Raw genomic sequence first — 26,627 nt, 5'->3', positions numbered from 1 at the left:
GGCAAAAAATCCCCAATATCAATATTATCAACAAACTTTATTTTTTGTCCCAAAGTTCAAAAAGGTGTCACAGAATAGAACTCTTCTGGTGATGGTGGTGGTACTAGCCCAGTGGCTCTTAACCAGTTCATACCAAGGACCCCATTTGGATTCCAAGTCCCACCAGATCTAACACGGCTATACCAGATCTAAATTATGGCTAAAGATAAGTACATAAGAAGGAGTAGTAGAACATAAGTACATAAGAAGTAGTAGGAGAAGTAGGAGAAAAACATTAATAGATTTGTCTCTGATATTAATAGATATGTCTCTAACATGAATAGATTTGTCTCAATAAATAATGTCTAAATGTCTAAATAAAACAAATATTGAAACTTCACAGTCTTCGTACCACTAGAGGCAGCCCGGACCACATTTTGAGAAACACAGCACTAGACTACATCCTGTCTAACTGTCCTATGTACTCAGCCATGAGGGGAACACAGAAATTACACAGAGCACATATGTGAATATTGGAAAACGTAGTCTTATAATTTATTTATTTTTTAAATTTATGCATGTCAAATATTATATGCACCGGCAATTATTGTTTCAGCTACTCAGAGCCATTGCAGTAACATCACAGATATCTTTGGAGAAGAGTGGAAAACATTCATTTAGTTCCCCCTGAAAATAGACAAATGAATAATTATATAAAGCAAATGTATCTCAGTATTAAGGTAGTGTGTTACTCACATGTGATGGGTCCAATGGTGAGTGGCTGCATTGCTACACTGTCAGAAACTGAGCGACGAGCCCTTCCTGAGCAAAGCTGTTAAAAGAAATTGACATAAAGGGTTCAGGTTAATTGTAATTATACCACTATACAGATTTAAATGCAGACAGTCCAGTTTTAGTGCACAATGTAACTTTTCTGGTGAACGGTCTGCTGTATGCTTGTCACTATGGAGATGTTTTGCATTGAATGTTGGCATTAAACTTATCTATCCACAACACAGTGAAACGCAAAGGATGCCATCAGACCAAGTTACAGTTCAGATCTGTAAAGAGGGGCCCAGCTCACAGACGCAGTTATACCTATATATAAATACTAGACACATAAGCTTAACGCCATATTGTTGAACATCTCTGATATTGGCTAAGCTCAATGACATCTCCATTGAGACAAGCAGGTGATGAACCCTTCCCCTGAAAAGTTACACAGTACACCTTTAAATTAGAATGGGAACTGCAAAACCAATGGCATCATACAGTGTGACAATGTAATAATGTAGTAGTGAAGAGACTTACTGGGACACAGGGTCCGCTGCCGCACATACTGAGGTGGCAGTGGACATAGATCGTTCTGTACTGACCCTCAGGCACAAAGAAGAGGGCAGAGAACCGAGCCTGCAGAGAAGTTCCACTCTCAACCACCAGCACCTGCTGAAGGTTAGAGGAACACCTACAGGAGAAGATTAGGTTATACTTTAGAATAACTGCTCCTTAATTAGCTTGAATAAAGCATCATTCCCAGCTAGTAGTTACTAAGCCTGAATCATTCTTAATAAACTATTTGTTCATTATGAATTAAGGTTCTCTTCGTGTGTTATTAAGACTAATTTAGTTTATTACAACTTGTACTACTACAACGACAGTTACTACCATTCGTCTTTCTGTCAAGCTTTTGACTTCTACCAGCATAACTACTATAACAACTGCCTTAGTGTGCTGGGCTTTTCATATTTTAACATTAACTCCCAAGATAACTGTAATATTATCACTATTATTAAGATTCTTGTTTTTTTGGTGAAAAAACATCCTTAAGAATTGATGGAGATAAAGGAATAAAACCCATACAAAATCAATGTAAATTGCTGGACAAAATTAGCATAGAAGAAGGAAATAAACTAAACCTTTCATTAACTTACTACAGTAATTCTTGATGTATACAGAGTGCCGTGCTGAATAGGACACATTCCTCAACTGTTAAACCTGTTATATACCTATTATAGATATACATACTTGTGGTGTATCAGAGATTGTCTCATTTGGTCATTTGGGTTGGAGGTATATGTTATGTAGCACTCGTCCAGAACAGTCACAAAATTTGGGTCATTCTCCTCCACAGAGACCCCAATGTACAGCGGCTGGCCCACTGGCAGACTCACGCTGCCAGCCTGGTAAGCACTGTGGAAACTTGAGTCTCGGTACAGAGACATTAATGCTTTAGGGGGTCCACCTGTTGCAGTGATGCCACCAGTTGGACTGCAAAGATTAAAAGACACTACATATTAAGTTTAACATTGTCATAAAAATGCTTTGTTTGACATTTGTGAGTTTACCCCAATGGTCTGATGTCAGCATTGAGACTGGTGTCCACATCAAGAGGATACACACATGAGAAGGGGAGACTTGCAGGAACATGGAAGGTGCTATTGTTGTTAGCATAGATGAATAAGCTGTTAGTGTAGATGACATGTGTACTGTTGATCTGAAAAATAATACAATAAATAAATCACACAGCATTGATAAAACTGTTTAAAAGTGTACAGCTAAGTTCTTTTACCCTCCTGGTGTTCCCACAGACTCCTCCACGTGGCTCAACCTCATACCACACAATCTTATTCTCCACTTTAGATCGGACGCAGCTGCGGTCCACCAGGTGACCAGACAATGGGTCCAGACCAGAGAAGGACACAGCTGCCCGGTTCAGAGTAAGTTGGATTTTGTCTTGTCCACAAATAAAGTGGTCAATTTGAATTTCTGTAAAACAAATAGCAAGAGTCAGGTGCTGTTACCACCCTGGGCCAAGTACACCATAACCTTCCTCTCCTGACCTGTCTCTGATGGGGCAATGGTGGTGGCTGATGTGGTAGTGGTGGATGAGGTGGTAGTGGTAGTTGGGGTGGTAGTAGTGGTGGTGGGTGGTGTGGTGGTCGTGGTAGTTGGGGTGGTAGTAGTTGTAGTAGGTGGTGTGGTGGTAGTGGTAGTTGGGGCAGTAGTGGTGGTGAGTGGGGCAGTAGTGGTTGTGGGTGGGGCAGTAGTGGTGGGTGGGGCAGTAGTGGTTGTGGCAACAGTGGTGGTGGTAGGTGGCGTGGTAGTGGTTGTAGTTGGTCTTGAGGGCCCAAATTCTGTTGAAAACCAGAAAAGCGAGAAAACATGAATACTGACATTAAAGTATCTCAAAAAGTTAACATTCAAATGAACATATTACCTGCACAGTAAGCACTGTTACACCCCTTTGGCTGCACAAGTCTGTAAACATAGTATTGATCATAGCAGCGCTTGACATGGATGGAAGGGGATTTGGAGCGGCAGCATTTGGATTGATAATGGATGCAAATGTCACGTCTTTCAATGAAATTAGAATGAGTGGGATGAGGTGTACTTAAAAACATAGGCCTTTCGGTACCACACATGTTTGACTCCACACATCTCTCTGGGATTTGAGCATCAGTGCCGTTCAGAAAGAAGCGATACCAGCCCTGCCATTTGGTATTACCATCACATTTATTTTCTGTGTTTTTGTTATTTGTTGAACGCCATTCCTGATCAAGCACAGTGTAGTGCTGACAGGGATCATCACAGCGGGCCTCCCCATTTTCCATAAAGCAGTCCATGCCATGAGGGCAGATACCGTGATTGCACCAAAACTGGCTTGTTTTTGAATCAGCATTGTTATTTTCTAGACATTCAAATGATCCTCGTGTGTTTCGGCAGAGCTGAGATGGACTGCAGGGAGATGGGCTGAGAGAGCATTCGTCTATATCAACGCAGCCCTGTTCTGAGGACCACCTATAGCCTTCGCTACAGCAAGAGGAGTCCCCTGCACCACAAGCTTTCACATCATAACAGCTGATGCCGTCACCAACAAAACCATCATTACACTGGCAGGAGAATGTGGTGATCGGAGGGTAGGCATCTCCTCTCTCTTCCAACTTCAGGCAGGTGGCATCAGAGTGGCATTCATCGCAGCTGGTCACGAGAACTTCTACAAAAAATTTAAACAACTTAAGTAAACAAAGCCTACATTATTTGTGTTATTTACGTACATATAAAGGTGCACTATGTAACTTTTCTGGTGGAGGGTTTGCCACCCGCTTTCTTCTGTGGAGATGTTATTGCTTTGCCTAGGTTATTTCACAGTATGGCATTAAATGTAGCTATCTCTATGGAGACAAGCAGTGACGCAACCAGGCCAAGTTACAGTTCAGATCTGAGGAAAACACCTGTAGCTGATAAATACAACATAGATAAATATAATGCCGAACATCCCAAGCACACTCCACCTGAAAAAGTGACATCTAAACACCTTTAACTTAATGAAAATTGAGGGCTTGTGGAAATATCTTAGGGAAACAAGTGTACATACATCTCTTTCTTTTTACGTTGGCCCTTAGTTAAATCCATATCTTAAAACTGAGATCTCAGTGAGACCTGGATTCACACACTCAACAGTACTATCAATAATAATCTTTCCATTTACCAGTCAAACTGGCTAAATAACACAGTGTAGTAAAAGACGTGGATGACAGATTATTAAGTATGTCTTATCCTATAAAAATTAAGTCACTGAAACATTTGCATGGCCAAAAAAAAACTAACAGAAATGTTTACCTGAAGCACATCCTGTTCCAATCAGCAAAATTAAAGGCAGAAACAGAAGTCCAAACTTTTCCATTTCTTCTGGAGTGTGACCAGGATGATTTTCCTACAAAACAAGAAAACATTTAAATGAGTTGCACAAATCATGAATTCACAAATAACACAAACATGGTTGTTACTTACACCTCGACCCTTCAAATGAGTGGTGCCTCTCACTGAAAGATCTGTGTATTTATAGGAGGGGACGTTATCAGTGCAGATAGTTAGGAAAACACAAAAACATCACTCATAGGAGTGATTAATATGACACCACTTAAGTTCATTGTTACATAACAAAAACAAACAAAATGGACCATGATGTTCCATTGTGCACAAAGAGCCTTGATGTAAAAAGGTCAGTCTCCAACAACCTTAGGTCAACAGTCTGGCTGCTTAAAGTCCTATACTATGGAAAATTGCCTTTTGTGAGTTTTAAGTCATGTCAGAATGTTGTTACCTCCTCATTATTATGATTTGTGTTCTATATCTCCAAAGCTCAAAATGTCCTGTTCCAACTTGTGATGTCACAAAGTGATAGTTTCCATTTTAACAGTTATGTTTTACCTTTTGTTCAGTAAAGATTGGAAATTCCAGAAATTCCATAATTAACCAAATGAAAAATTAATATAGGAAAATAAAATGAATTTCCTTCAGGATAATAAAGTAAATTATATCTGTTTATCTATGATTCTACTGAAGGTGTATGGAGTTTCACAGTGAGTACTTTATGTATTACCACATGACATTACAAGGTGGAACAGATTTTCTGTCTTAGAGAAGAACTGAGCATAAATAAACAGGGTTTGTGTGTTAAACAGGTGTAAATGAAACAAAACATACCTCTGGGAATGTTTGTGCGGAGGAACATTATAACATGAATCAGAAAAATAAGAGTAATATGTGCCCTTTAATACATCATTAAAACACCCCTTGACCTACAGTATATTTGTACTTTATATAAATGATGATTAGTGAAAGAAATCAGAGATCTAATGCACTATTTAGTACGTTTAATTTGATTGAAAATGATTTCCCCACACATAATTACTATTAAATGCACAGCAGCCTATCAATACTTATTGCAACCTTTCCTCTAAATTTGCAAACGTTTTTCAATTTCACAATCCCACTTTTGAGTTTTATGATGCTTAGGTAAATGGTTGACTAGTTTCTTTTTTGTTCTGTAAAATGTACCCACTTGACAAGAGTGACATTAAGGACTTGTGTTCTGTAATGTACAGATCGGCGTTCCCCAAGTTCAAGTCAATTTATTATTAAGTTATGCAATTGAACACTTTCTCTATAAACATTAATAACAGTCAGTGCTATATATAGAAAATTATATTAAAGGCATTTGAACACATTGAAAAAAAAAAAAAAATCTGTGTATATGTCTTTTGTTTTATGATGGGTGAATAAATGTGAAACTTGAATATAAAAAAATTGCAAATTCAGAAATTGTGATGTCATATTCTTGGGAAACAATATCTGAAAACCAATATTATGTAAAGTCAGGTGAAAGATTTGTTGGAAAAAATATATAAATGTGGTTTATGCCAGTCCCCAGCCTAGTAGGGTGCAATACTCTATTACCCCTGTCACTTTATAACGCCAGTTAGTGTCACTTAAAACACACAATTTAATTAATTAATTTTTATTTTATTTTACCATATTATTATTTGTTTAATGTTGCACCATTACACAGAAGCAAGTGAATTTCACTGTTCACTGACAATGGCAATAAAACTTATTCTGATTATGCTAAAAGGTTCTCAGATGCCCTTCCTGACAAAAACCTCCTCCATTTAAGGAGGTTTGGAACAAAATAACTAACCTTTTTTCTTTTCTTTTCTTTTTTTTTGGTAGATTAGCATGGTTAATAACAATAATTATGTAATGTTTAAAATAAAATTATGTATTAATTGTGTCAAGCAATTTTATGACTCACAAGCACAACATTAATTCAATTTAAAACATTTATTCTGTAATTGTGTTTAAATTTTGTTTTATAATTTTGTTTTAAAATCATAATTTATCAAAAACATTCAACAATTAATTATTAGTGTCATCATAAAAATAGCACAATTCTAAATGTATATGTTTTACAAAGAAACAAAAGCATAATTACAAAACATTTGGTCTCTTCTTAATAAAAATGTGGTTAAAAAGGTAAAAAAAAAAGTTCTCTGTCCTGGTACAAAGTTGGAGGTGGTGTGAGTTTTATCACAGTAAAGTTATATAGATAAAAATGTCCCCATTTACTCTCCTCCGTGTGGCCTTCACCTGTGAAGCTCTGGTCAGTCTGAGTGAAGGTTCTGTGACTCCTGAAGTGCATCTTCGACACTGTCTCTGTATCTTAGGTCCTGGACACCTGCAGCAAGTAGCACCTTCAAAACTGAGGGCTACAACAGAGAAAAATCAGCAATTAGTTTTGATATAATCAGTCAAAATGTACATGTTTACCTTTATCCAAAAGATTATGGGGGCCCAAACATTATGTAATGTCACCAGATAACAGCAGCAATCAGGCATCAACATAATGACCCCTGAGTACTACATTGTGTCCTCTTCCGACCGCTTTAACAGAGCTAGCTATTTCATTTAGAAGATTTATTTAACGTTTATGTTTTGCTTATTTTTTTATTTTTATTTTTGTTTATGTTCTATTTTATATATTAAAAACAATCAGAAAATGGATGAATGAAAACAACTGAACAGACATCCTATAAATCAATAATGTTGTATATTAAAGCTCGCGTCGCTTCTGGCCACTTCTGATTTCAGTTCTCTGCAAAGTGACAGGAAGTTTGCTTTTTACCTCTGTTTACTTTTGAAAACTCAATCCAGAGTATTTTGCAGAATCAGTACACATGCTTTTAACACTTTATATTTTTTATCAAAAATGTTTCGCTGTCTCATCTTACAATTCACTGTTTCATGTTATAATTGTGTGTAAATGTGTGTGTTTGTGAGAGTATTCTGCCTGTGCTGTTTTCTGCTGCTTTTTGGCAGCAAAGTTGAAGTGTTCTCATTTAACTTACCTGGTAAAATATTAAATAAAAATAAATAAAGAAATAAATAAAGACATAAATAAAATATAAAAGAGACGCCATGACAAAGGCAAACCAGCTATGTAACTAGTATCCATGACATTATTTCAGTTCAAAATTGTTCTTTGTAATCAGAAATACATTGTGGATTAAATTAGCTTTATTTATTAATTCATTAATCAAGAGGCAGAGCTCTGTAGAATGCTGCAGATAAGTTGTTCTGTATAATTTATAAAATACGTAATAATATAACTCTAGTATCTGTCCATTATGGGCACTATTACCTCTAATCTGGCAAAGACCAGTTGGACCCCCAGCACTTTGAATTGTCGGAGCAGGTCTGTGAGCTCATTGACCACAGTGTAGTCGATCCCACTGACGTGATGGCAGTCCAGCACCACCGACCGAGGCGGAGAGGCTAAAATTAATTGAGTAATAAGTACATGTAACTGTAACAAACAAACATGGGCAGTGTTGATAAGATAAACTTTAAACACTGCTCATTAACTGACCCTTGAGAGCTAGTCTCTTCTGTCTGTTCATTAACTTGTTGCTGATGACAAAGATTTTTTTTTACATTTTTGGATAGTTACAACATGCTTACAAACTACAGTTTTAAGTGGCAAATAAGAGAGATCATGTGTTACCTTGGAGGGCATTCGTGTATATGAAGTTGCTCAGATACTCCGAAGCAGGAAAACTCAGTCCACTCCTTAGCTCCAGAACTAAAGTGTCATGATCAAACATCTGCAATGCAAACAAAATATTTGTTGTAGTTGTATATGGTGCAAAAACTGAATAAAACAGAAAAACCCATACAGTCTTTTTTCATAGCTATTATATTGATACAAAAAAAAAAAAGAAAACAAAAAATGCAGCTGATGGCCAATAAAATCTGTCACTATTTGGAGGGCTAGGGTTGATATTTAGTATAATACAAAAATAATACAAAATATATAAACGTAATATCCACTACTGTCTATGTCATGTACTGCACTACAAGAAAAGTATAAAAGTATAATAAGAAAAGATCATATCTATAATTATGCTTGCAGCCTGCTACTTCTATAGACCAATTCGATTACAAACCAATAGCATAGCTGAGAATTTTTGCAGTGCCCTCTTCACACATATTTCCTTCATGTGGTCAGCCCAAACAAAATATCAGTCGAGGCTGGAACTTTAAGGTCAAGACATGAACATTCATAAATACCTTTATTTGAGGTCTTGCTGAGTTGTACAACAGCAAGGCTCCAGACACTGCTATACCAGCAATGATGCCGTACTGCACTTCCCAGAAACTTACAAAAAAAGTTACTCCAAAAGGAAGCAGGTCAAGCTCTGCACAGAAAAAACACACAAAGCATCTCTACATTCTGCCATTTGTCAGAGGATGGTACACATGAAGCAGCAGAAGAACATTTTATAGATTTTATTATATTTAGGGAACAATAAATTTTGCAATTGACATGGGACAGTTAGTGATATCTAGACATCAGTGCAATTGATGTAAAATGTCCAAGCATTAAACAAGGGTGAACTAACAACAGGTGATGAATGTTGTTTGCTTGTTCAAACTGAAAGCGTCAAAATACCCATGTATATTTGGTGTGTAACACAGGCAGTAGGAGGGATCATAATGTAAGGATGCATAATAAAATAATGATAAAAGAAACCTACTATAAATCTTCCACATCTTCATCACAATTTTGTAGTCGGCCATAGGAGTCACAGCACAAATAATCACAGCGGCCAGAGAGGCTTTGGGGATGTAGTAAAAGGCAGGCATGAGAAAGGCCAGAGAGAGAAGCACTACTGTACCTGGAAACACAGATTGTATAATGCACATTTTATTTGGTAACTGACAGATTAATGAGTATGTGATTTACCTGAGTCACTATTTGTATTCTTTGTAGTCCGAAATCTTTGAACACATCTCTATAATTATATTTTTGTTGCTAAAATGACTGATTAATGGAGTATGTAACTGTTATGTTAGCGATAACACAGACTATGACTAGAAACCCTAGGATCCATGGGTTTCAGAATCATGAAAAATTACAACCATCACCATAGCAACTAAGAATTTAAAACAATGAATATGTTTTGAATTGTAAAAAGTCCAAACTGCATTAAAGAAAAATTCACATTTTTTTCTCTTTAATCACATTTCATAAATAAAGAGCCAGAAGCTCAGTAGATGCAAAAAAAAAGTTTCGTTTTTTTTTAAGTCTAATATCAAATATACTATGGATTTCAGAATGATGAAAAATTAAGACGGTTACATTTTAAACGAAATACTGGAAAGTCCTCAAAATGTGAATCTGAAAACCATAAATATCCCCCACTGCGAGGTTAAAAAGTTGGGTTTGTTCAGGTAAATTCACAAGGGGGTGTAAGGGAGCTATAGTATTAAGCTGTGTAATAGCACTTACTGGTGATGATGCCCCCTGCTGGTGTGCACACTCCTGTTTGAGAGTTCACAGCGGTCCTAAACAAGTGGATCATAATGAGACATAACTGACCACCTTCATAAACAACATATTGTACAAGGGTATACCTGCCGAAGCTGCCAGTGACCGGGTAGGCAGACACAAAGGAGCCCATGATGTTCGTTAAACCGATGGCCAATAGTTCCTGGTTTGCTACTATTCTGTAACCATTTTTACTGCCTGAAAGAGAGTTCTTATTAGATATTCATATATCAATTAAGTATGACCTCAAAAATATTGATTTCCAACCACATATGGACTAAAACCAGGACTAACCAGGACTCTGAAACAGAACTGAAGCTGGGCTAAACTTTACCACTCGATATTAAATATATTTTCTTCTATTCCAAGGTACCTCTGAGTCTAGTTCTACTGCTTTAAACTTGTGTGACCAACTCTAAAAACCATAAATTAAACCATATTACCTGAAAACAACTCACCAAATGCTTTTGCAATTGCAATGCTCTCTAGCAAACCCATGAATGGAATGACAGCAAGCCCTCCTCCAAAGTCCTAGACAAAACATACAAATTAAATAACACAAGGAAAAAATATACTACAAACTACAAAATCAAGACAAAAACAGGTATGTACCTGTACCATCTCTCCAAAAGTGACGTTGGTGCCATTGGCGGTGGTGTCAGATGTAGGAGGGGGTCTGAAGGGGGGCAGTCCCTGAGCAGTTTTTCCAGTGATTGTAAAAACATCATAACCGTAAGCCTCCCAGGAAAAAGACACGACTGATGCACCTACTACAACCAGCGCATTACGCACTGAGAGATAAAGGAAGAACATAAAAAAAATGTAAAGATTTGTAAATATGTTTGCTAGTAGTAATAAAACACCAAATGCTGTGATAAGTATGATAGTGTAATTGAGTGGGGTTTTTATGTGTTTATGTTTTTGCATGGTGATTTTGTGTCTGTACAGGTTTCAAGTAAGTACCATTACTATTTTTTCATGTAAGCTATAGTCAGTGATGGGAAACTGTATACTGAAATACATTTGTTAATTTTAATTAATTTTTTTTAAAATGTAAGAACTGCACACACACACACACACAGACACACACACACACACACAGACACACACACACACACACACACAGACACACGTTTTCTTTTCTTCTTATGTGCAGTTTGAAGTCTAAATGAATGATCAAGGACAGCTATTCCTTTGATTTTAGGAAAGTAACAGTTAGACTATGTATTTTGAGTACATATATTTAATTACTTCTCAACATTAGCTATTGTAAAGTATCAGTTATGCTTCTCTACTAACTGGTAGCAATAGTCCAAATGACTTTTCTGGCTGCTCTGCTGATCGTGGGAGCAGCGTCCTCTGGCAGAGTCCTCTTCATAAACGTGAGAGTGATCAGAAAAGTGAGGCACACCAGACCCAGGATCACATCACCAACTCTGGCTTCTGGGAGTTTGGCAAAAGTGTAATAAACTTCCAGGACAAACTGAGAGGGCACACCACGAAGTCCCAAAATATTCTGTAAAAGGAAGTGCAGTCAGTTGTTTCTCACTTATATTTTTATAATGTGAACATCTTAGTTTTATTAACGTACAACATTATGTGTTCAAGCCATCTGCTGAAAAACTAGGGCTGGGTATCAGTTCTAGTTTTTGCAGCTAAAATCTAAAAAGTATCTATAGCAACTTAAGTAGTAGTACTTTCTGAAGTGGTGCCACAAAAATGTACATTGTATATAATGTCTTGTCTTACCGTAATGAAGAAATAAGTTATTATAATAAGTGATTTATGTGAGTGGGTTGGAAGGCTAAGGGCTCTCACCTTGACTTGGCCAAAGCCAATTGTAATTGCTGCTGCACATGTGAATCCTTTTATGACTGGATATGAAATGAAATCTAGGAGGAAGCCTAAATTAAGAAAAGACATATTGAATAGTCTGGCATGACAAAATGTAATTACATTACACAATAATTCAGTTGAAAAAAGGGAAATGTATACACTAGATATTTATTTTAATCATTGTTCACAGCCACATTACATTGACATAATATTTATAATGTTTGAAATATGCACAATATAATTTTAATGACAGCTGTGTTAACATACATAAATACATCTGTAAAACAAAACAATAAAATAAATAGTTAAATGTTCTTTTAAGTTTCTCACATGCAGTGAAGTGTTAAAAACCTGTGTCACCAGGTCTCTGTTTGACCCTGGTCCTAATCTAAAATCCTCACCTAATCTGAGTAGGGCCATGGCCGCCTGGATGAGCCCACACAGCAGACTGAGCAGCACGGCGCTATGGGGCTCCCCTCCCACCACAGAGAAACACAGGAGGGACATGATGGCTGTTGGACCCAGCGTCACGTCTTTAGACGTCCCCAGTAACATGTAAATGAAGCCCCCCATGAAGGCAGAGTATAGGCCAAACTGTGAACACAAAAGAATTTATATGTTTGTAGAAATCTGGTACTTGAGTTCACTTCTAGAGTGCATTCACACTTGTACTTGTTTGGTCCTGGTTTAAGATCAGTTTATTTCTTATATAGACTTGGTTTGGTTGAGTCCTGGTTTAGCCTGGTCTTGACTAGTTTAGTTTTTTTTTTTTTTAAGTTTAAGGTTTTTAAATGTGGAACTTAATTTGCATATTCTGGTGTTTTAACATTTTTACATGTTTAAATTTTTGATGGCTTGATGTAATTTTAAAAGAAATTTTGGACAATTGGTAAAGGTTTATTCTGTCTTCAGTTATAAATTTAGAATTAAAAGACTTGCTAATTCTAAGTAACTTTTGAGTAAAATAGTCCCACTGAGTCTTATCAGGTCAAAATGGTAACAATAGATATATGTCAAGTAGTGAGACTAATGCAATTAAATAGAGACACAGGATTAGTTTTCTCCAGAGGATAATACAAGACTAAAATAATTCAAATTACAGTTTTAGCCTTAATGTGCTACTAATTCTAATTCAACTGTTATAGTCTTTTCAGCTCTACTACTTACACTGCACTAATACTAAATAAGGGGTTTATGTTTTGTCACCATACTATAATTAGACATTCATTACAATACTCCTGACCTGCACTGGGAGTCCTGCTATATCCGCGTAGGCTAGAGCCTGTGGAACAGTGGTCAGTCCCACAGTCAGTCCCGCTAACACGTCCATCTGCAGCCATTTGAGGTTGTATTTTGGGAGCCAGGTCAGGATGGGCAGCCATGGCTTCACTGTGTTAAAGGAGCAGCATCGCGGGGCAGAGGCTGTACTCAGCAAACGCTCATCCATTGTTCTGGCTCTGTGGAGATAATACTCTATAATGGTTTTACTTAAACAAACAGGGAGATACAGGGAGATGGGACGAGACACAAAATAGGGTCCACAAGAGCAAGACAAATTTTGACATAATTTATAATGACAAAATTGTGTGGTCAGTTCACAATTTTGGATTCAAGATTTTGGCTTTATTTTAATTACTGATATTTAATGTCATTGTAGCCCTGTTTCTTGGAATTACAACTTCGTCAGCAAACAGCCCTTTTTTGTCCTTACCAAATTCAGCTTATGGGATCTTGTGGTATGAGATCTTGTCCTGTCCCAAACAGTTATACACTTTACAGACATGACAGATACAGTAGATACTCACCAATGAACTCAAATGTCCTCCTTATAACTTCCACACTAGCGCATTTTCCACAAAGGATTATTAATGTTTTCCAGCAGCATGTCACATTGATAATTTCTCAAAGTGTGGTAGATCCAAAAGTGCTAGGCGATCCATGTTGCGTGACCTTGGTTATTGGTCAAATTTCTGATGAAGAGACACAAAGTCACGAGACGATCCAAACCTACTTTTCTGGTTTGACATGTATGTTCATGTAATGACTGGAAAACATGTCGCTGCCCCTGATAATAACGCGCTATTACTGTGTAGGATGATCTTGCAACACATAAAATAACAACAAAACCATGCACATTCTTGTAATAAAACATAAGTAATAAAAATAAATAAATAAATCAATAAAATAAAATATGCCTAGAGTAAAAAACACATTAGTGTAGAATATTTCTAACCCTGCTTAAATAAGCACAATACCTGACACACAATTGTTTGGCTGGAAGACAAACAATACATATAAAAGATTGTACAATCATCAAACATGTAACTTCAAACTAAAGAGATAGAGTCGTATTTTCAAATTAAACGTAGACCTTATATTACCGTGCACAGTGTCCTCAGTGTCTGCATTATTCACACATTTGGCTTTGATTTTCCGATTCTTTTTGCAACTTCCTCTGACATAAACCACAGTCTGTGCTGTAGCCAGCTGCTTATGGCAGATCACGTGACTGCGGTCATATGACTAAAGTGGGTGGGACTAGCAATGTTTAAGGAAATAGAACTAAAGTCAAGTTTGTTTGGGCTGTTTTATTGCAATTTTATATAGATGGATACCACACAGTTATTAACAGGAGCAGGAGAACCTAGTGCTATTTTGGCGAATTAATGCGTTAAAAGTGAATCGTTGGTAACTTCACCCGCTTTCAGAACATGCGTCTCCATTCACTGCTTTTCCTCTCTGTGATTTTATGTTGCGCAGCGCAAACCAAGAGGAGGAATGTGCTGCTTATAATCGGTGAGTAATTTGAGTAAGTTAGATTTGCGCAATAATCAAGTAAAGCCATGTGTTACGGTGCTAGTGGATTTACAGAGTTCAAATTATGTCCACAACACATGGCAATTGTGTTATTAAGTTCTCCTTACCACTCTGAGATTTTTATTTAGGCCTACGTTTAACCTTATGTCTGACTATTTGTTGCTTGGCCTTTGAATTTCTTCATAACCTGGTACAAATGCTGTCATAGAGCTTTATTGTAAATGATAAGCTCTTTTTTTTTTTTAGGAATGTATGTTGTATTATTATCTAATAAGTGATGTGTGACATTATTACCTTATCAGTTATTATACAGATTAATCATAATAAGTCTATTCCTTCTCTACAGATGAACTGTAAATAGGCTAATAACTTTTTAAAGCATGATTTGAGTTATGACACAAATAATACTGATTATGCTTTTTGCCAAGCAGTCCTTAGTAAAAACTTGCCTTGCATTTCATCATACATGCATGCACTACATTTTTACTAAGAGTGCATTCATGTTTTTATTAAAGGTGCCCTGTGTAACTATTGTGGTAGAGGGTCCGCCACCTGCTTTACTCCATGTTACCAAGTTATCAGACCAAGTTACAGGCAAGATCTGTGGATAAGTGGACCCTCTTACAGAAAAAAAATGCACATTTTTGCAGTCATTTGGGGGATTTGTCTGACTTGTAATTGAGTAAATACAAGATATATTTGTTTAAAGTATAGTATAATATAAACCAATAGGTATAAAAATTAACATGTACAGGGTCAGTGTGTGTGTGTGTGTGTGTGTGTGTATGAACATTAACATATATTTGGATTGTGTTCTGTATTGTGTAAGTATACACTATAACATTTAGGATATTTTCTTTCCTCCTCTCATAAAAGAGGATTTTTTGTTTTTTGTTTTCTGTAAATAGTTCTGCCATCTTGTATCCTATTCTATATGCTAATAGGGTTTGGCAAAACAAGTTTTAAACGTCAGCCTAAACCCCTTCGGTCTACAGAATAAATTTATTTACATGCACTAACTGCATAATATGTTTTGTGTTTTTTTGTTTTTTAAATCATTGTTATATGATGCATGATTATGTTAATTGACCGAAGAAAATAAACTACTACTGCTACTACTACTACTACAACAAACCCTTCACCAGAAAAGTTACACAGTGTACCTTTAAAAATTCAAAATATGAGTTAAAACACTATTCAAAATGACCAGTGAGTCTGTGAAAATCTGCTAAGAGTGACATTATTTTGTTGTCTTTTGTAGCTGACGATGCCGGTTTTGAGACGGAGGTGTACAATAACTCAGTGGTGCACACCCCAAACCTGCTCTCTTTGGCCAAACGCAGCCTGGTCTTCAACAATGCTTTCACCTCTGTCAGCAGCTGCTCTCCCAGCCGCTCCTCCATCCTCACGGGGCTCCCACAGGTAACTCTCCCTGACAACGGAGCATTTTAGATATAGACTGTACCCAGGGGGAGTGGGGGAGGCAACGGGGTCTGTTGTCCCAGGTCTTCATCCACGTACCTTCAACTTTATTAATTTATATTAGAGGGGGGCCTGGGTAAGGTTTCTTGCCCCGGCCCCCCAAATTTTTGTTGATGGTTTGATGATAATTAAAAATGGAATATAAACAAGCTTGCTTTCCTTACAACTTTATATTGCCCATTTATCTGATAATTTTTTATTAAATCTTTCATTGAGGCATATGCCAAAGTTGGCTAAATGGATAAATTATGTATATTTACATTGCTCCAAAAACATAGCATTTTTTTTCCATTTCAAGTAGATTATAGTCCATAATAATATACAAAATAGACAAATATCAGTTGCATGAGAGGACTATTTTTAAAATCTCGTTTTTGGGAGTATTTTGTGGACAGATCAACACCCCAAAATGTTGCTCTGATATTCACAATATATTGGTTATAACTTCAAACAATTTAAATTATTTTACTATAACGGTTCTTTAGCACCAGAATGTACGGCTCAAATACCATGACGATTTCTACAACTGTTAATTATTATGGTCCATGATTACTTACGGAATAGACAAAGATGAACATCAATTGTATAAGTCAATCCCCTATTTTTTAAATAAAAAAGGTGATAAAATCTGACTTTTTGAGGTATTATGTAAACAGATCAACACAATATGCATGCTGCTTTGTTTTATATTGTATTTATGTATCTAAAAACAATGTATTTTTTAGCACCAGAATGGCATGTACGGCCTACATCAGGGAGTCCATCATTTCAACTCATTTGATGAAGTGCAAAGTCTGCCTCTGCTGCTCAGTAAAGCCAGTATACATACAGGTAAAGGTTTTATTTCAGCCTCAGTGAAATAAATGAAGTGCTAACTGGTTGTCAAATGTGTTCAGGTATAATAGGTAAAAAGCACGTTGGACCAGGGTCTGTCTACCCCTTTGATTTTGCCTACACAGAAGAGAACAACTCTGTGCTTCAAGTTGGGAGGAACATCACTCGAATCAAACTCTTGGTGCGAAAGTTTTTCCAGACACATAAAGAGGAAGAACGAAAGAGGAACAATGAAACAAGTGGCCAAGATCCAAACAGGCCTTTCTTTCTCTATGTGGCATTTCATGACACACACAGATGTGGACACTCACAGCCGCAGTATGGGCCGTTCTGTGAGAAATTTGGAAATGGAGAGAAGGGAATGGGCAGGATCCCTGATTGGACACCACAATACTACACACCAGATCAAGTCAAGGCAAGTACTGTACAGACCAGGTGGGACATTTTGACCACCTGTGTACAACATTATGGAACTGGCTTTGCCTTCTTCACCAATTTGAAATAGATAAATATATTCATGAGAATCAGCTTAGGACTTTTTCCCATTCATAAGATATAATATTTAGTTGTTAATTATTGATTGCTTTGGCAATAGTAAGTTTCATATTTCTGAAACCCATGGATAGAGTCATAGATAGATACATAAATACATAGATAATGTCATTCTGACTTTATTTAAATTTGAATTTGCATGTAAAGGCTTGTAAAGGCCATACTTTTAGGTAATTTAATGTACTGTGCAGAACACAAGTCTTCCTATAGGGTCTTGTTATATGAATAAAACCTGGTATATTTACCTTTGCTCTGCAAATGTTCTGAAACATTGACGTAAATGGTGTGATTCTTATATTTCAAAAAAATACCAAATGTATCCCAGTTTATTAAAAATTTCAGTATTTCTCAAACAAATTAGATGCTTTACCTTTCAACCTTTTGAAAGATTTTAAAGTTTTTTTTTACTGTCCAATATATTTTATATGTATTCATATATTTCACCTACCATGAAAAATAGTATTTTTCTTTTACTTATATTATGGTTGGTTCAATCATAATCCTGTCAACTGAAATAGCCTTGTTTTGCTGTGTAGCATTCTTCATGCGTTTCTTCTTCACAGGTTCCTCCTTTTGTTCCTGACACTCCGGCTGCTAGAGCAGATTTAGCAGCTCAGTACACCACAGTGAGCCGCCTTGACCAGGGTAAAGCAATAATGTTCTTTCTCATCACTTATTTATGTGACAGGGCAAGCAACTGTTATAATATTAACTCATTATGTATTATTTTAATATGTTGAATTAAACATCAGCTATATATGTGCAACTATCTTGCTCAAGATCTTAGTATATATACTTAATGGGCTGTCTGTCTGTTTTGTTTTCCAAGTATTTTTATTTAATAGTTAATCCATTAAGTTTGCATTTAAATACATGAATTTCAATGTTACATTTTTCAATTTCCCATCATTCCCATCTGTAGGCATTGGTCTGGTCCTCCAGGAACTCGAAGAAGCTGGTTATGACAATGACACTCTGATAATCTACAGTTCAGATAATGGTATCCCGTTCCCAAATGGAAGGACTAACCTGTACTGGTCGGGGACAGCAGAGCCCATGCTGGTGTCGTCTCCAGAGCACAGAGAGCGATGGGGGCAGACGAGCGCAGCCTACGTGAGCCTGCTGGGTAAGAGGCTCCAGGTGAAGAAGTGAAAGATAAACTGTAGTTTTTCTGTTATTGTCAGGCAGAAGCCCATAGTCATGCCACAGGTTTTAAACAGTAACAAGATTCTTTCTTTCTAAAAAGACTGTAAATAAAAATAATATATATAAAACAATGTTAACTAATAAAACATACATCCATAAAGGGTGGTGTTAAATATTAATATGTAACTGAATTGCTTTCATAAAATGGTAAATTGCTAAATTTTTTGTTTACAACTTTCAATTGCTAAGCCTATTTCCTTATTTGTGTGTGCATCAAGTTTGTAATTCTGGTATGGCAAAAACTACTTTCAAATTAATATCTCCTCTATTTTTACTCTGCAGATATCACTCCCACTGTTTTGGACTGGTTTTCTATTCCGTACCCGTCCTACAGCCTGCCCAGTAGCTCCTCTGCTCCAGTCCAGCTCACAGGACGCTCTCTGCTCCCTGCTCTGGTCACAGAGCCCAGCACCTGGGACACAGTGTTCACCAGTCAATCCCTCCATGAAGTATGTGATTATACATAAATCATGATACAAAAAATTAATTACTTTCTTACTAACTACTCTAATTAATTACTTTCAATGCCATTGCATTCAATCATGTTTTTTTTGTTTTTGTTTTTCTTTCAGGTGACTATGTTCTATCCGATGCGCTCTGTCCACCAGGGGGCATACCACCTTCTTCACAACCTTCACTATCGCATGCCTTTCCCTATTGACCAAGACTTCTACGTGTCCCCCACCTTCCAGGACATCCTAAACCGGACACAGGCTGGACTGTCAACACACTGGTTCAAAACTCTGCAGCAGTATTACTACAGGGAACGCTGGGAGCTGTACCACATCAGGTCTGTCCCACTGTCTCCAACTGGGGTCTTATACAGGCAGAATGGCTCAAATTAACAATTTTAAGGTCTTGGCAGTGCCTGATTGATACTTGTTTGAACATTGGAGTATTTGTTCCTTGCCATTTGTTCCATGTGTCATTTTATCCCCTATAACTATCCCCCTGCTCTGTCTAATACAGGCTGAAAAAACAAAGTTAAGGTTAGTTTGATGTTGTTTACAGGACTGACCCTCTGGAGATAAGAAACCTGGCGTCTAATGTGGCATACAGGCCTGTGCTGGACAGCCTGAGGCAGAGGCTGGTGAAGTGGCAGTGGGCCACGGGGGACCCCTGGGTCTGTGGACCGGACCATGTCCTGGAGGAGAAGCTTGAGCCACACTGCAGGCCACTCCACAATGGGCTCTAATGGACTGTTATGGAGCCATAATAGTCTGGCTTACATTTTTATGACACAAATTAAGTTTCACATTTATATTTTTTACCTAAGTACTTTCTTTGTTGTCTGAATAAACAAATTTCTGGATGGGATCTTTTAAATCAATTTTAAACATTTTAGTATATTCCAGGCCCCCAGTAATATATTTTCACAGAAAAACATTGTTACAAAAACGCTATGAGTGTGTTTTTGGATCTAATTGTTCTTAAGAAGTAGTGCATGTTCTGATTGAACAGTTCATGACGTGTGACCAGAGGGGTCAGTAAATCAATCAGGGATTAACCTTGTATTGATAAAGACTGTATTTGCACGGCGAGTCTTTGAAGTGAGATTCGGCAAAAGTCATTCATGTAGAACTGTGTTAAAATTTGTCTCAGTTTGGATTAATTGATTAATCATTGATCTCTATTGATCAGCTTGTCTTTACATCTTACATCTTTACCAACTAAATCTTTGGATGAAGCTGCTTTGTTGTACATTTTAAGACATTTTAACTTTTTGGGCAAATTAATTATTTATTTGGTTATAACGAAAGACAGGCTTAATCTTATTGATTCGTTTAACTTTCATTTAACACCATCAATGTTAAAGACAGAGGTGAATGTCATTTACTGCAGAAGATAATCAAAAGTCAGATTGTAATTTCATTACCCCTATATCCATACTAAGAGTCACTGGTCCCAGAGGGAGGGCTTGCTACACTCCTCGTCCTTTTATATCCTTTTAAGAAATTAAAAAAATCACCAATCAACCATTATTCCAAAGAGTTGCAAGTGTAAAGAGAGTGCATGAGATTATGACGCAAACAGAGGGTGTGGGGAAATAAGATGATGATAATTTCATTGGACATAAAAAATTGATGAATCTGTAAACAACTAATAAATTAAATGGCTAATATGAGCGTTGATTATCGCTGTTAGATAAATACCAACAGTTTATTATAATTTTTAAAATACAGTATTATGACCATACACTGTGACCATGTTTCATGTACCATGCTTAAATTTTTCCCGGGTCGCCTTAATCTATTTCACATTATCTCATTGCGCGTCAGAGATGCTTTGACGTTTCTATATGTCTGTCTCCATCCCTCCCTCTCGCGCGCACTGACACGAGCGCTTTCCCCCACCACACAGATCAATTTAGATTGGTCCTTTTCCCCCTCGCCGATCATCATCCGCCCACCCGACTTTTGATTTGACGAACGTCCGGGGTCACAGTGGCGTGCGTGGCGCTCAACAGCCTATATAAACCACACAAAGTTTTCTCAAGCCTCCAGCAAACGGGCAAAGTGCGCCAGAGAGCGGAGAAAAGGGCAACAGTGCGTATTCGCCTTCGTGAAAAGTGACCTAACAGAGCAATGGAGCGATCCGTGCGACTCGCCGTGGTGTGCGTCAGCGTCTCTTTACTCATCTCTGTCCATCCCGTAGAAGCGTGGTACAAGCAGTCTACCGGGCCCAGCTACTACTCGGTGGGGCGCGCCTCGGGGCTCCTGTCCGGCATCAGGAGGTCACCGTATGTCCGGAGGGCCGAGTCAGAGGAGGTCGTAGAGGGCGACGAGACGGTGGGAAACAACATGATCCCGGACACCAACCGGCAGATCTCCATCCTCAAAAGCATGGTGAGTCAAAATTAAATCTATGCAGAGTTCAACATAGTACATAACTGGTCAAGTACTAACTGGTCTGGTTAGTCATTTGTGTTAATCAGAAATATGCATATGTGAACATGCGCTACAGGTTGGCACGCGTAATGCTTTTACGCGTGCGTAAAACACTCCTGAAAGTATGATTGTAGTTGTGATTTATTCTTAAAAAATAGAAAAGGTGTAATTTCTTCGTTTTGAAAAGAAGAGGCGCAATGGCACCAAATAAAGGTTAAATTTTCTTTCATTTAACCTTTTACCTCGGCTCAAAAATGAAGTGCGAACCACTGATATCGCGCGGTTTTGTAGACTATACAGTAGTTTGGAACATTTACGGATATCACAAATGTATATACGAGTTTATTTTAAATCTTTCTTCTCTGACAGGCCATTTGCGTAAAAGACATTTCCCCGAACCTGAAAAGCTGTGAGCTGCTGCGGGACGGCACGGGCACGTTCCAGTGCAAAGCGGACGTGTTCCTGACCCTGGACTCTCTGGACTGCCTGTCCGCCTGAGTCCGCAAGACCCGGCCCTGATCCGGGAAAAGGCGCTCAAACGGAGGAAACGGATCATTCACTGATGGACCAGAGCAGACTCTGAATGTCTCATTTAAAACATTAAGTCCCGTTTGGTTTGGTTGTTGAAACTGAGTAAACGTATTAGAAAAGACAAAAAAGCTTTTGAGTTGAGCTTTGTGTCTCAGAAGACTTTATTTTGTTTGTCTGACATGTACTTGTTCTGTCACTGTCAATTAAATGTCCAAAAGGTTTACTGCAGAGCAGTTTATGTTTATTTATTTTATTTATTAAAACGAACAAACACTCAAATCTTGTCCTTTGTTTATTTATGAGAATTGTCTGAAAAGTGACATAATATTGAATTAACACTACACTAATATGTCCCTTCTCATATTTTCATATTAGTTTATTTATCACTCAGAAATGTGGCATGTTTATTGTAAACAAAATCAGAGGGTCTTAACTCCAAAAAGGCTGGTTCCTCATTTGCATCTTGGATCTTCTAAAGTCCCATTATGAAGCCTTCACATCTTCAACCACAGCAACTGTCCCTCCCACATTTGGAGGGTGTTTGCGGGTGAAGTGAGAGTAAACATGAGCGTGGTGCTTTTATGGCGATGATCGGTTCATTAGGAGGAGGTGACGCAGGAGCTCAGGGTGACACAGTGACAGATGAGAGGAAAACGCTGCGGCGTCGTATGCATGACCGGGCGCCACACGGAGAAGTGGGACACACCGTAAATCCGGACTTCCTCTGAGTGCTGCCCACACATAGCGGGGAGGACAAGGACGAACATATGCCCTGAATAATAATGTGCACATTGAGTCACAGGTTTACAGGTCATTAAAATGTGATTTTAAAAAAGTATAAAATTATTCTTGCAGTTCAACTCCAAAAGTGAGATGCAATAATTCTTTGGAGAGAATGAAATTATTAATACACATTTGTAGAGCCAGTGTTACTGTAGGACACTATTTTAAAAAAGAAATCATTGCTCAATCTAAATATGGTCATGCAGTCTCATACAAGTCCATGCTGTACAATATATGGCTAAATGCCCTGTCCAGTTTTCATCAGCCACATTGTAAAGTATGCCATTGTGTGCCAGTTCTTGTTTCTTGGTCAATTTTAGAAGCTAATTAATATAAGAAACAACTACTAAAATCACACATTTTATAGTCATTTTCATGAATCCATGTGTAGTTTAGTTGTGGTTTTCATTGTTTTTCTCATGTCTTTAAAGTTCAAGCAGCATAATCAGTACAGGACTGGCGGATGTCGCACTTAGAAAGTTTTTGGCTGTCCTTTTGTCACCAGAGTTATAACAGGGATACTGCTTCCAGGTTTTCCTTGATGATGGTGTCCATGACAACCTGAAACACCACCTGTATGTTGGAGGTGTCTGTTGCCGTGGTGAAGTGATGGTAAATGAGTTTGTTTGGAGTTTTATTGAGAGAGACAAAAGTGGCAGCGATGAACCGGGCGGCTGCATCCACGTCACAATCTGCACCTGTAAGATGGTGATAGATGATACATGGTTCAAGTTTTAGCTTTAACGTGGTCAGAAATGGCAAAGAAATAAAATAACATGGCAAAGATGGCCTTGAGTTTCTTATCGTTTAATTTTGTAACTCTTTGCATTATGAATTTAGTGTTCATTTGTCATACATGGTGTCAGTCCTGAGGTGGACCCACTATGCACATCACCTCTGTGGTCTAACATCAGCAGCAGATAAAGTTAGGGAGAGGCTGGAGCAAACTTACACAGACACAGGGAGAACATGAAAACTCCATCATAATAGACCCCCTCGGGAATTAGGTATACTTTATTAATCCCACAAGAGTGCATTTGGCTCATCCTTCAACCAGTGTCACTGGGGCAAAATGTCAGGAGCAGGTGCTGCTTCAGTACAGCACTCGGGGACCTATCTCCAGATCTTAAGCTCTGCTTGGTCAGGACTACCTCAGCTGGAGGATTTTACATGATGCATGTTTTGGGTTAATGGGGGAAACCAGAGTGCCTGGAGCAAACTCACCCACACACTTGGAAAAACAGGAGAAACTCCATACAGAAAGGCTTGGGGTGAACCCAAAACCTTGTCGCTGTGAAGCATGAGTGGTAGCCACTCTGTGCCATCCATAAGGATATTAAAAATAAATAGTTTTAACTGAATTTCCATCACAATCACATTACAACATAACAAAAATACTAATAAGGCTTTTGCAGTTGATTTGTTATGTTACTCCTCACAATAATCTAAACAACAAACACAATTTGATATCTAGGCATTCATTATTCTAATACATGTTGTTTGGATCACTGCTATATTATACATCATATTTTACCTCAATGTGAAATGGACAGCCTAGGAACTGACTCCTGTCCCAAGAGTTTTTCGGAATAATGACATTTGCATGGGGCAGAAGGGGGCTAGTACAGAGGGGGGCTAAAATGCTGCGTACAGGGATTCACTGCCACATGTGTCCAAAAGCGTTGAGTGTTTTATTAGATGTCTGTGAGAGACAAACCTTTGAATTGCGGTAGATACAGGCGCAGGTGTCGACCCGAGTGTAAAATCTTGTCTTGAAACAGGTCTATTTTGTTCATGAATAAAATCTGCAATAAAAGGAGAAAAGGTGTTTAAGTCAAGTGTGCAAATAAAACATTCATCAAAACAAACAGACCCAATGCAGTGCTGCAATAAGTAACTATACAATGAAACCAATAAATCAGATTTCAAATGATACACAGTAGAATTATTCCTTTGTTGTGACTAGAGGTGAGTATTGCAGATCAATTGCCAAAATACGTCTAATTTATCATCTGTAGTCCCTAAGCAATTCTATACCACTGTTTATTGTATGTGTGACTTTTCTTATTAAAAATGCATACGTTGGGACTGAAACAAGTTAATTGATTAGTTGCAACTAATTTATTGTAGAAATAATTATCAACTAATTTTGAAATCAACTTATCATTTGGTATACACAGACTCCAAAACATGCCATGTACAGTACTGAGAGAAAAGGTTTATGACTCAGAGCAAGCAGAATAATTACAATAAATAAATAAATAAATAAATCAATCACCAATCTAGATAAATTTCATCAAACTATATAAAACAATCTTATATCTTTAATCTTTCACACCAACACCTACCTGGAGTACACATTATATTAGTAAAGTTACTTTGTAGTGAACCCATTAAAAGTGTCATTAACTCTTTCCTCTATAAATAGGCCTGCAGTAATAAGATGTGAGGAGGGAGAGTTTGGGTTGGAGACAGGTGTGTAATGATCTTTGGACAGTCAATGCTCAGAGCTAATTGAGGTGAAGGTTACAAATTCACTCCCACATAAATGAAACACTTTTGTCTAATGAGGCAGTTAGCCATGTTAGAGCTGGGTCCCCTCATAAACTGAAACATAAACGTGCAAACATAGTACTAGTCACTGGGAGATCCAGTTGCAGCTTTCAGTGGCAAAAAGCCATTCCACTCAGTCGTGAATTACAAAATATAATTACAAAAATATACATACACATAAAAGTATGCTCTTCATTTTCATTGCGCTAAATGTTTTGAAATTTTTTGAAAAACATGCATTCTTACTGTGAGCGGGCTTCCATCTCCACAAACCTGACTCTTATATGACCTGGAGGAAGGCCTCCACCAACTTGGTTCCTTAGGTTATAATCCTCCACAGTCTGGCATAAAGTACGGTTTTTATTTTCTATTTCCATAGAACCATGCAGGTATCGTGCCTCCAGAAAGTTACATAACGTAGCATTAAACCACCATTCAGCTCGTCTGCCAGTTACTTAACATATTTAAAGATTTGTATTGCATTTCAGAAATCCCACAATACCAAGGTGAACAAACTCAAAATGAATCTCATGCTATTGTGTTTGTTTATTAAACCTCGTACATTCACCACTGTCCCTGCAGGGCTCCTGTAGTTGCTCAGAGACTGTACAAAAAAGAGGTGTGACAATCAAAATGGCACACTGAAATTTCACCAGATAATTTCCAAAAGCATCTCAAGGAACATTATATAATAAACTCTAAAAATGCACTGTATAAATTTTGTGCATGTTTTATTAATCTAAGATCTGCCACTCTCTGTTTGACTCATTGCTGTAATGTTTACACAGCCGCTGTGCTATAGGCATCTAATTTTAAACGGTGAAAACATAAAGAAAAAAAGCTGTGTCACCCTAACAGACACTGACATCTGCTCCATTACACACTCAATGCTGCTTTGACTCAGAGTTAAGTGCTAGAGATAAAGCAAGCTAGCAGTGGTTTTACGGCAATTAAATTATTTAACTAGAATAGAAAAATGCCACCTTTCCGAAACA

The 26,627-nt window shown here is 37.6% G+C and overlaps 5 protein-coding genes across 5 annotated transcripts in view; 2 read left to right on the top strand and 3 right to left on the bottom strand.

Moving 5' to 3' along the window:
* Window positions 1–555: 555 nt before the first annotated feature.
* Window positions 556–5,154, bottom strand: LOC129410420 (uromodulin-like). Its single transcript, XM_055158557.1, has 10 exons — window positions 4,771–5,154; window positions 4,600–4,693; window positions 3,197–3,973; window positions 2,820–3,113; window positions 2,549–2,745; window positions 2,325–2,473; window positions 2,005–2,247; window positions 1,291–1,444; window positions 736–811; window positions 556–666 (listed from the first exon to the last, which is right to left on the bottom strand). Exons 2-10 carry the CDS (start codon window positions 4,661–4,663, stop codon window positions 653–655), a joined length of 1,968 nt encoding a protein of 655 aa, XP_055014532.1. The 5' UTR covers window positions 4,664–4,693; window positions 4,771–5,154; the 3' UTR covers window positions 556–652.
* An 888-nt stretch (window positions 5,155–6,042) lies between these two features.
* slc26a11 (solute carrier family 26 member 11) lies at window positions 6,043–14,520 on the bottom strand. Its single transcript, XM_020930376.2, has 15 exons — window positions 14,368–14,520; window positions 13,792–13,956; window positions 13,230–13,443; window positions 12,388–12,580; window positions 11,969–12,054; window positions 11,450–11,666; window positions 10,763–10,941; window positions 10,609–10,681; window positions 10,237–10,348; window positions 10,112–10,167; window positions 9,357–9,497; window positions 8,890–9,017; window positions 8,324–8,423; window positions 7,961–8,094; window positions 6,043–7,028 (listed from the first exon to the last, which is right to left on the bottom strand). The coding sequence occupies exons 3-15, from the start codon at window positions 13,431–13,433 to the stop codon at window positions 6,924–6,926; spliced, it is 1,728 nt and encodes a 575-aa protein (XP_020786035.2). The 5' UTR covers window positions 13,434–13,443; window positions 13,792–13,956; window positions 14,368–14,520; the 3' UTR covers window positions 6,043–6,923.
* Window positions 14,521–14,538: 18 nt separating this feature from the next.
* sgsh (N-sulfoglucosamine sulfohydrolase (sulfamidase)) lies at window positions 14,539–20,192 on the top strand. Its single transcript, XM_055158023.1, has 9 exons — window positions 14,539–14,782; window positions 16,065–16,225; window positions 17,011–17,116; window positions 17,182–17,534; window positions 18,235–18,316; window positions 18,594–18,797; window positions 19,160–19,326; window positions 19,450–19,667; window positions 19,889–20,192. Exons 1-9 carry the CDS (start codon window positions 14,698–14,700, stop codon window positions 20,070–20,072), a joined length of 1,560 nt encoding a protein of 519 aa, XP_055013998.1. The 5' UTR covers window positions 14,539–14,697; the 3' UTR covers window positions 20,073–20,192.
* Window positions 20,193–20,323: 131 nt separating this feature from the next.
* npb (neuropeptide B) lies at window positions 20,324–22,569 on the top strand. The gene is made up of 2 exons (XM_020930398.2): window positions 20,324–21,723; window positions 22,135–22,569. Exons 1-2 carry the CDS (start codon window positions 21,463–21,465, stop codon window positions 22,261–22,263), a joined length of 390 nt encoding a protein of 129 aa, XP_020786057.1. The 5' UTR covers window positions 20,324–21,462; the 3' UTR covers window positions 22,264–22,569.
* gnav1 (guanine nucleotide binding protein (G protein) alpha v1) overlaps window positions 22,445–26,627 on the bottom strand; it is a 27,882-nt gene continuing 23,699 nt past the window's right edge. The window contains exons 8-9 of the mRNA XM_020930399.2: window positions 24,797–24,884; window positions 22,445–23,777 (exon numbers count right to left, since the gene is read on the bottom strand). Coding sequence (XP_020786058.1) covers window positions 23,587–23,777; window positions 24,797–24,884 — 279 coding nt within the window. The 3' untranslated portion in view covers window positions 22,445–23,586. The remainder of the gene's footprint in view (window positions 23,778–24,796; window positions 24,885–26,627) is intronic.

The sequence above is a fragment of the Boleophthalmus pectinirostris genome, unplaced genomic scaffold (assembly GCF_026225935.1).
Source record: "Boleophthalmus pectinirostris isolate CB_2022bp ecotype Guang Dong unplaced genomic scaffold, ASM2622593v1 HiC_scaffold_22, whole genome shotgun sequence".
NCBI classification, from domain to species: Eukaryota; Metazoa; Chordata; class Actinopteri; order Gobiiformes; family Gobiidae; genus Boleophthalmus; species Boleophthalmus pectinirostris.
Note: the sequence above shows the minus strand (reverse complement) of the source record. Positions and strands in the feature narration are given on the sequence as shown.

Coding starts and splice junctions, on each gene's coding strand:
- LOC129410420 (XM_055158557.1), bottom strand. CDS start 4,663: ATGGAAAAGTTTGGACTTCTGTTTCTGCCTTTAATTTTGCTGATTGGA. Junction 3,974..4,599: donor TGGAACAGGATGTGCTTCAG/GTAAACATTTCT, acceptor AATTTTTTGTAG/AAGTTCTCGTGACCAGCTGC. Junction 2,746..2,819: donor CATTGCCCCATCAGAGACAG/GTCAGGAGAGGA, acceptor TTTGTTTTACAG/AAATTCAAATTGACCACTTT.
- slc26a11 (XM_020930376.2), bottom strand. CDS start 13,433: ATGGATGAGCGTTTGCTGAGTACAGCCTCTGCCCCGCGATGCTGCTCC. Junction 12,055..12,387: donor CATGGCCCTACTCAGATTAG/GTGAGGATTTTA, acceptor TTCTTAATTTAG/GCTTCCTCCTAGATTTCATT. Junction 10,682..10,762: donor CTTTTGGAGAGATGGTACAG/GTACATACCTGT, acceptor TGTTTTGTCTAG/GACTTTGGAGGAGGGCTTGC.
- sgsh (XM_055158023.1), top strand. CDS start 14,698: ATGCGTCTCCATTCACTGCTTTTCCTCTCTGTGATTTTATGTTGCGCA. Junction 17,117..17,181: donor TAAAGCCAGTATACATACAG/GTAAAGGTTTTA, acceptor AAATGTGTTCAG/GTATAATAGGTAAAAAGCAC. Junction 17,535..18,234: donor ACACACCAGATCAAGTCAAG/GCAAGTACTGTA, acceptor TCTTCTTCACAG/GTTCCTCCTTTTGTTCCTGA.
- npb (XM_020930398.2), top strand. CDS start 21,463: ATGGAGCGATCCGTGCGACTCGCCGTGGTGTGCGTCAGCGTCTCTTTA. Junction 21,724..22,134: donor TCTCCATCCTCAAAAGCATG/GTGAGTCAAAAT, acceptor CTTCTCTGACAG/GCCATTTGCGTAAAAGACAT.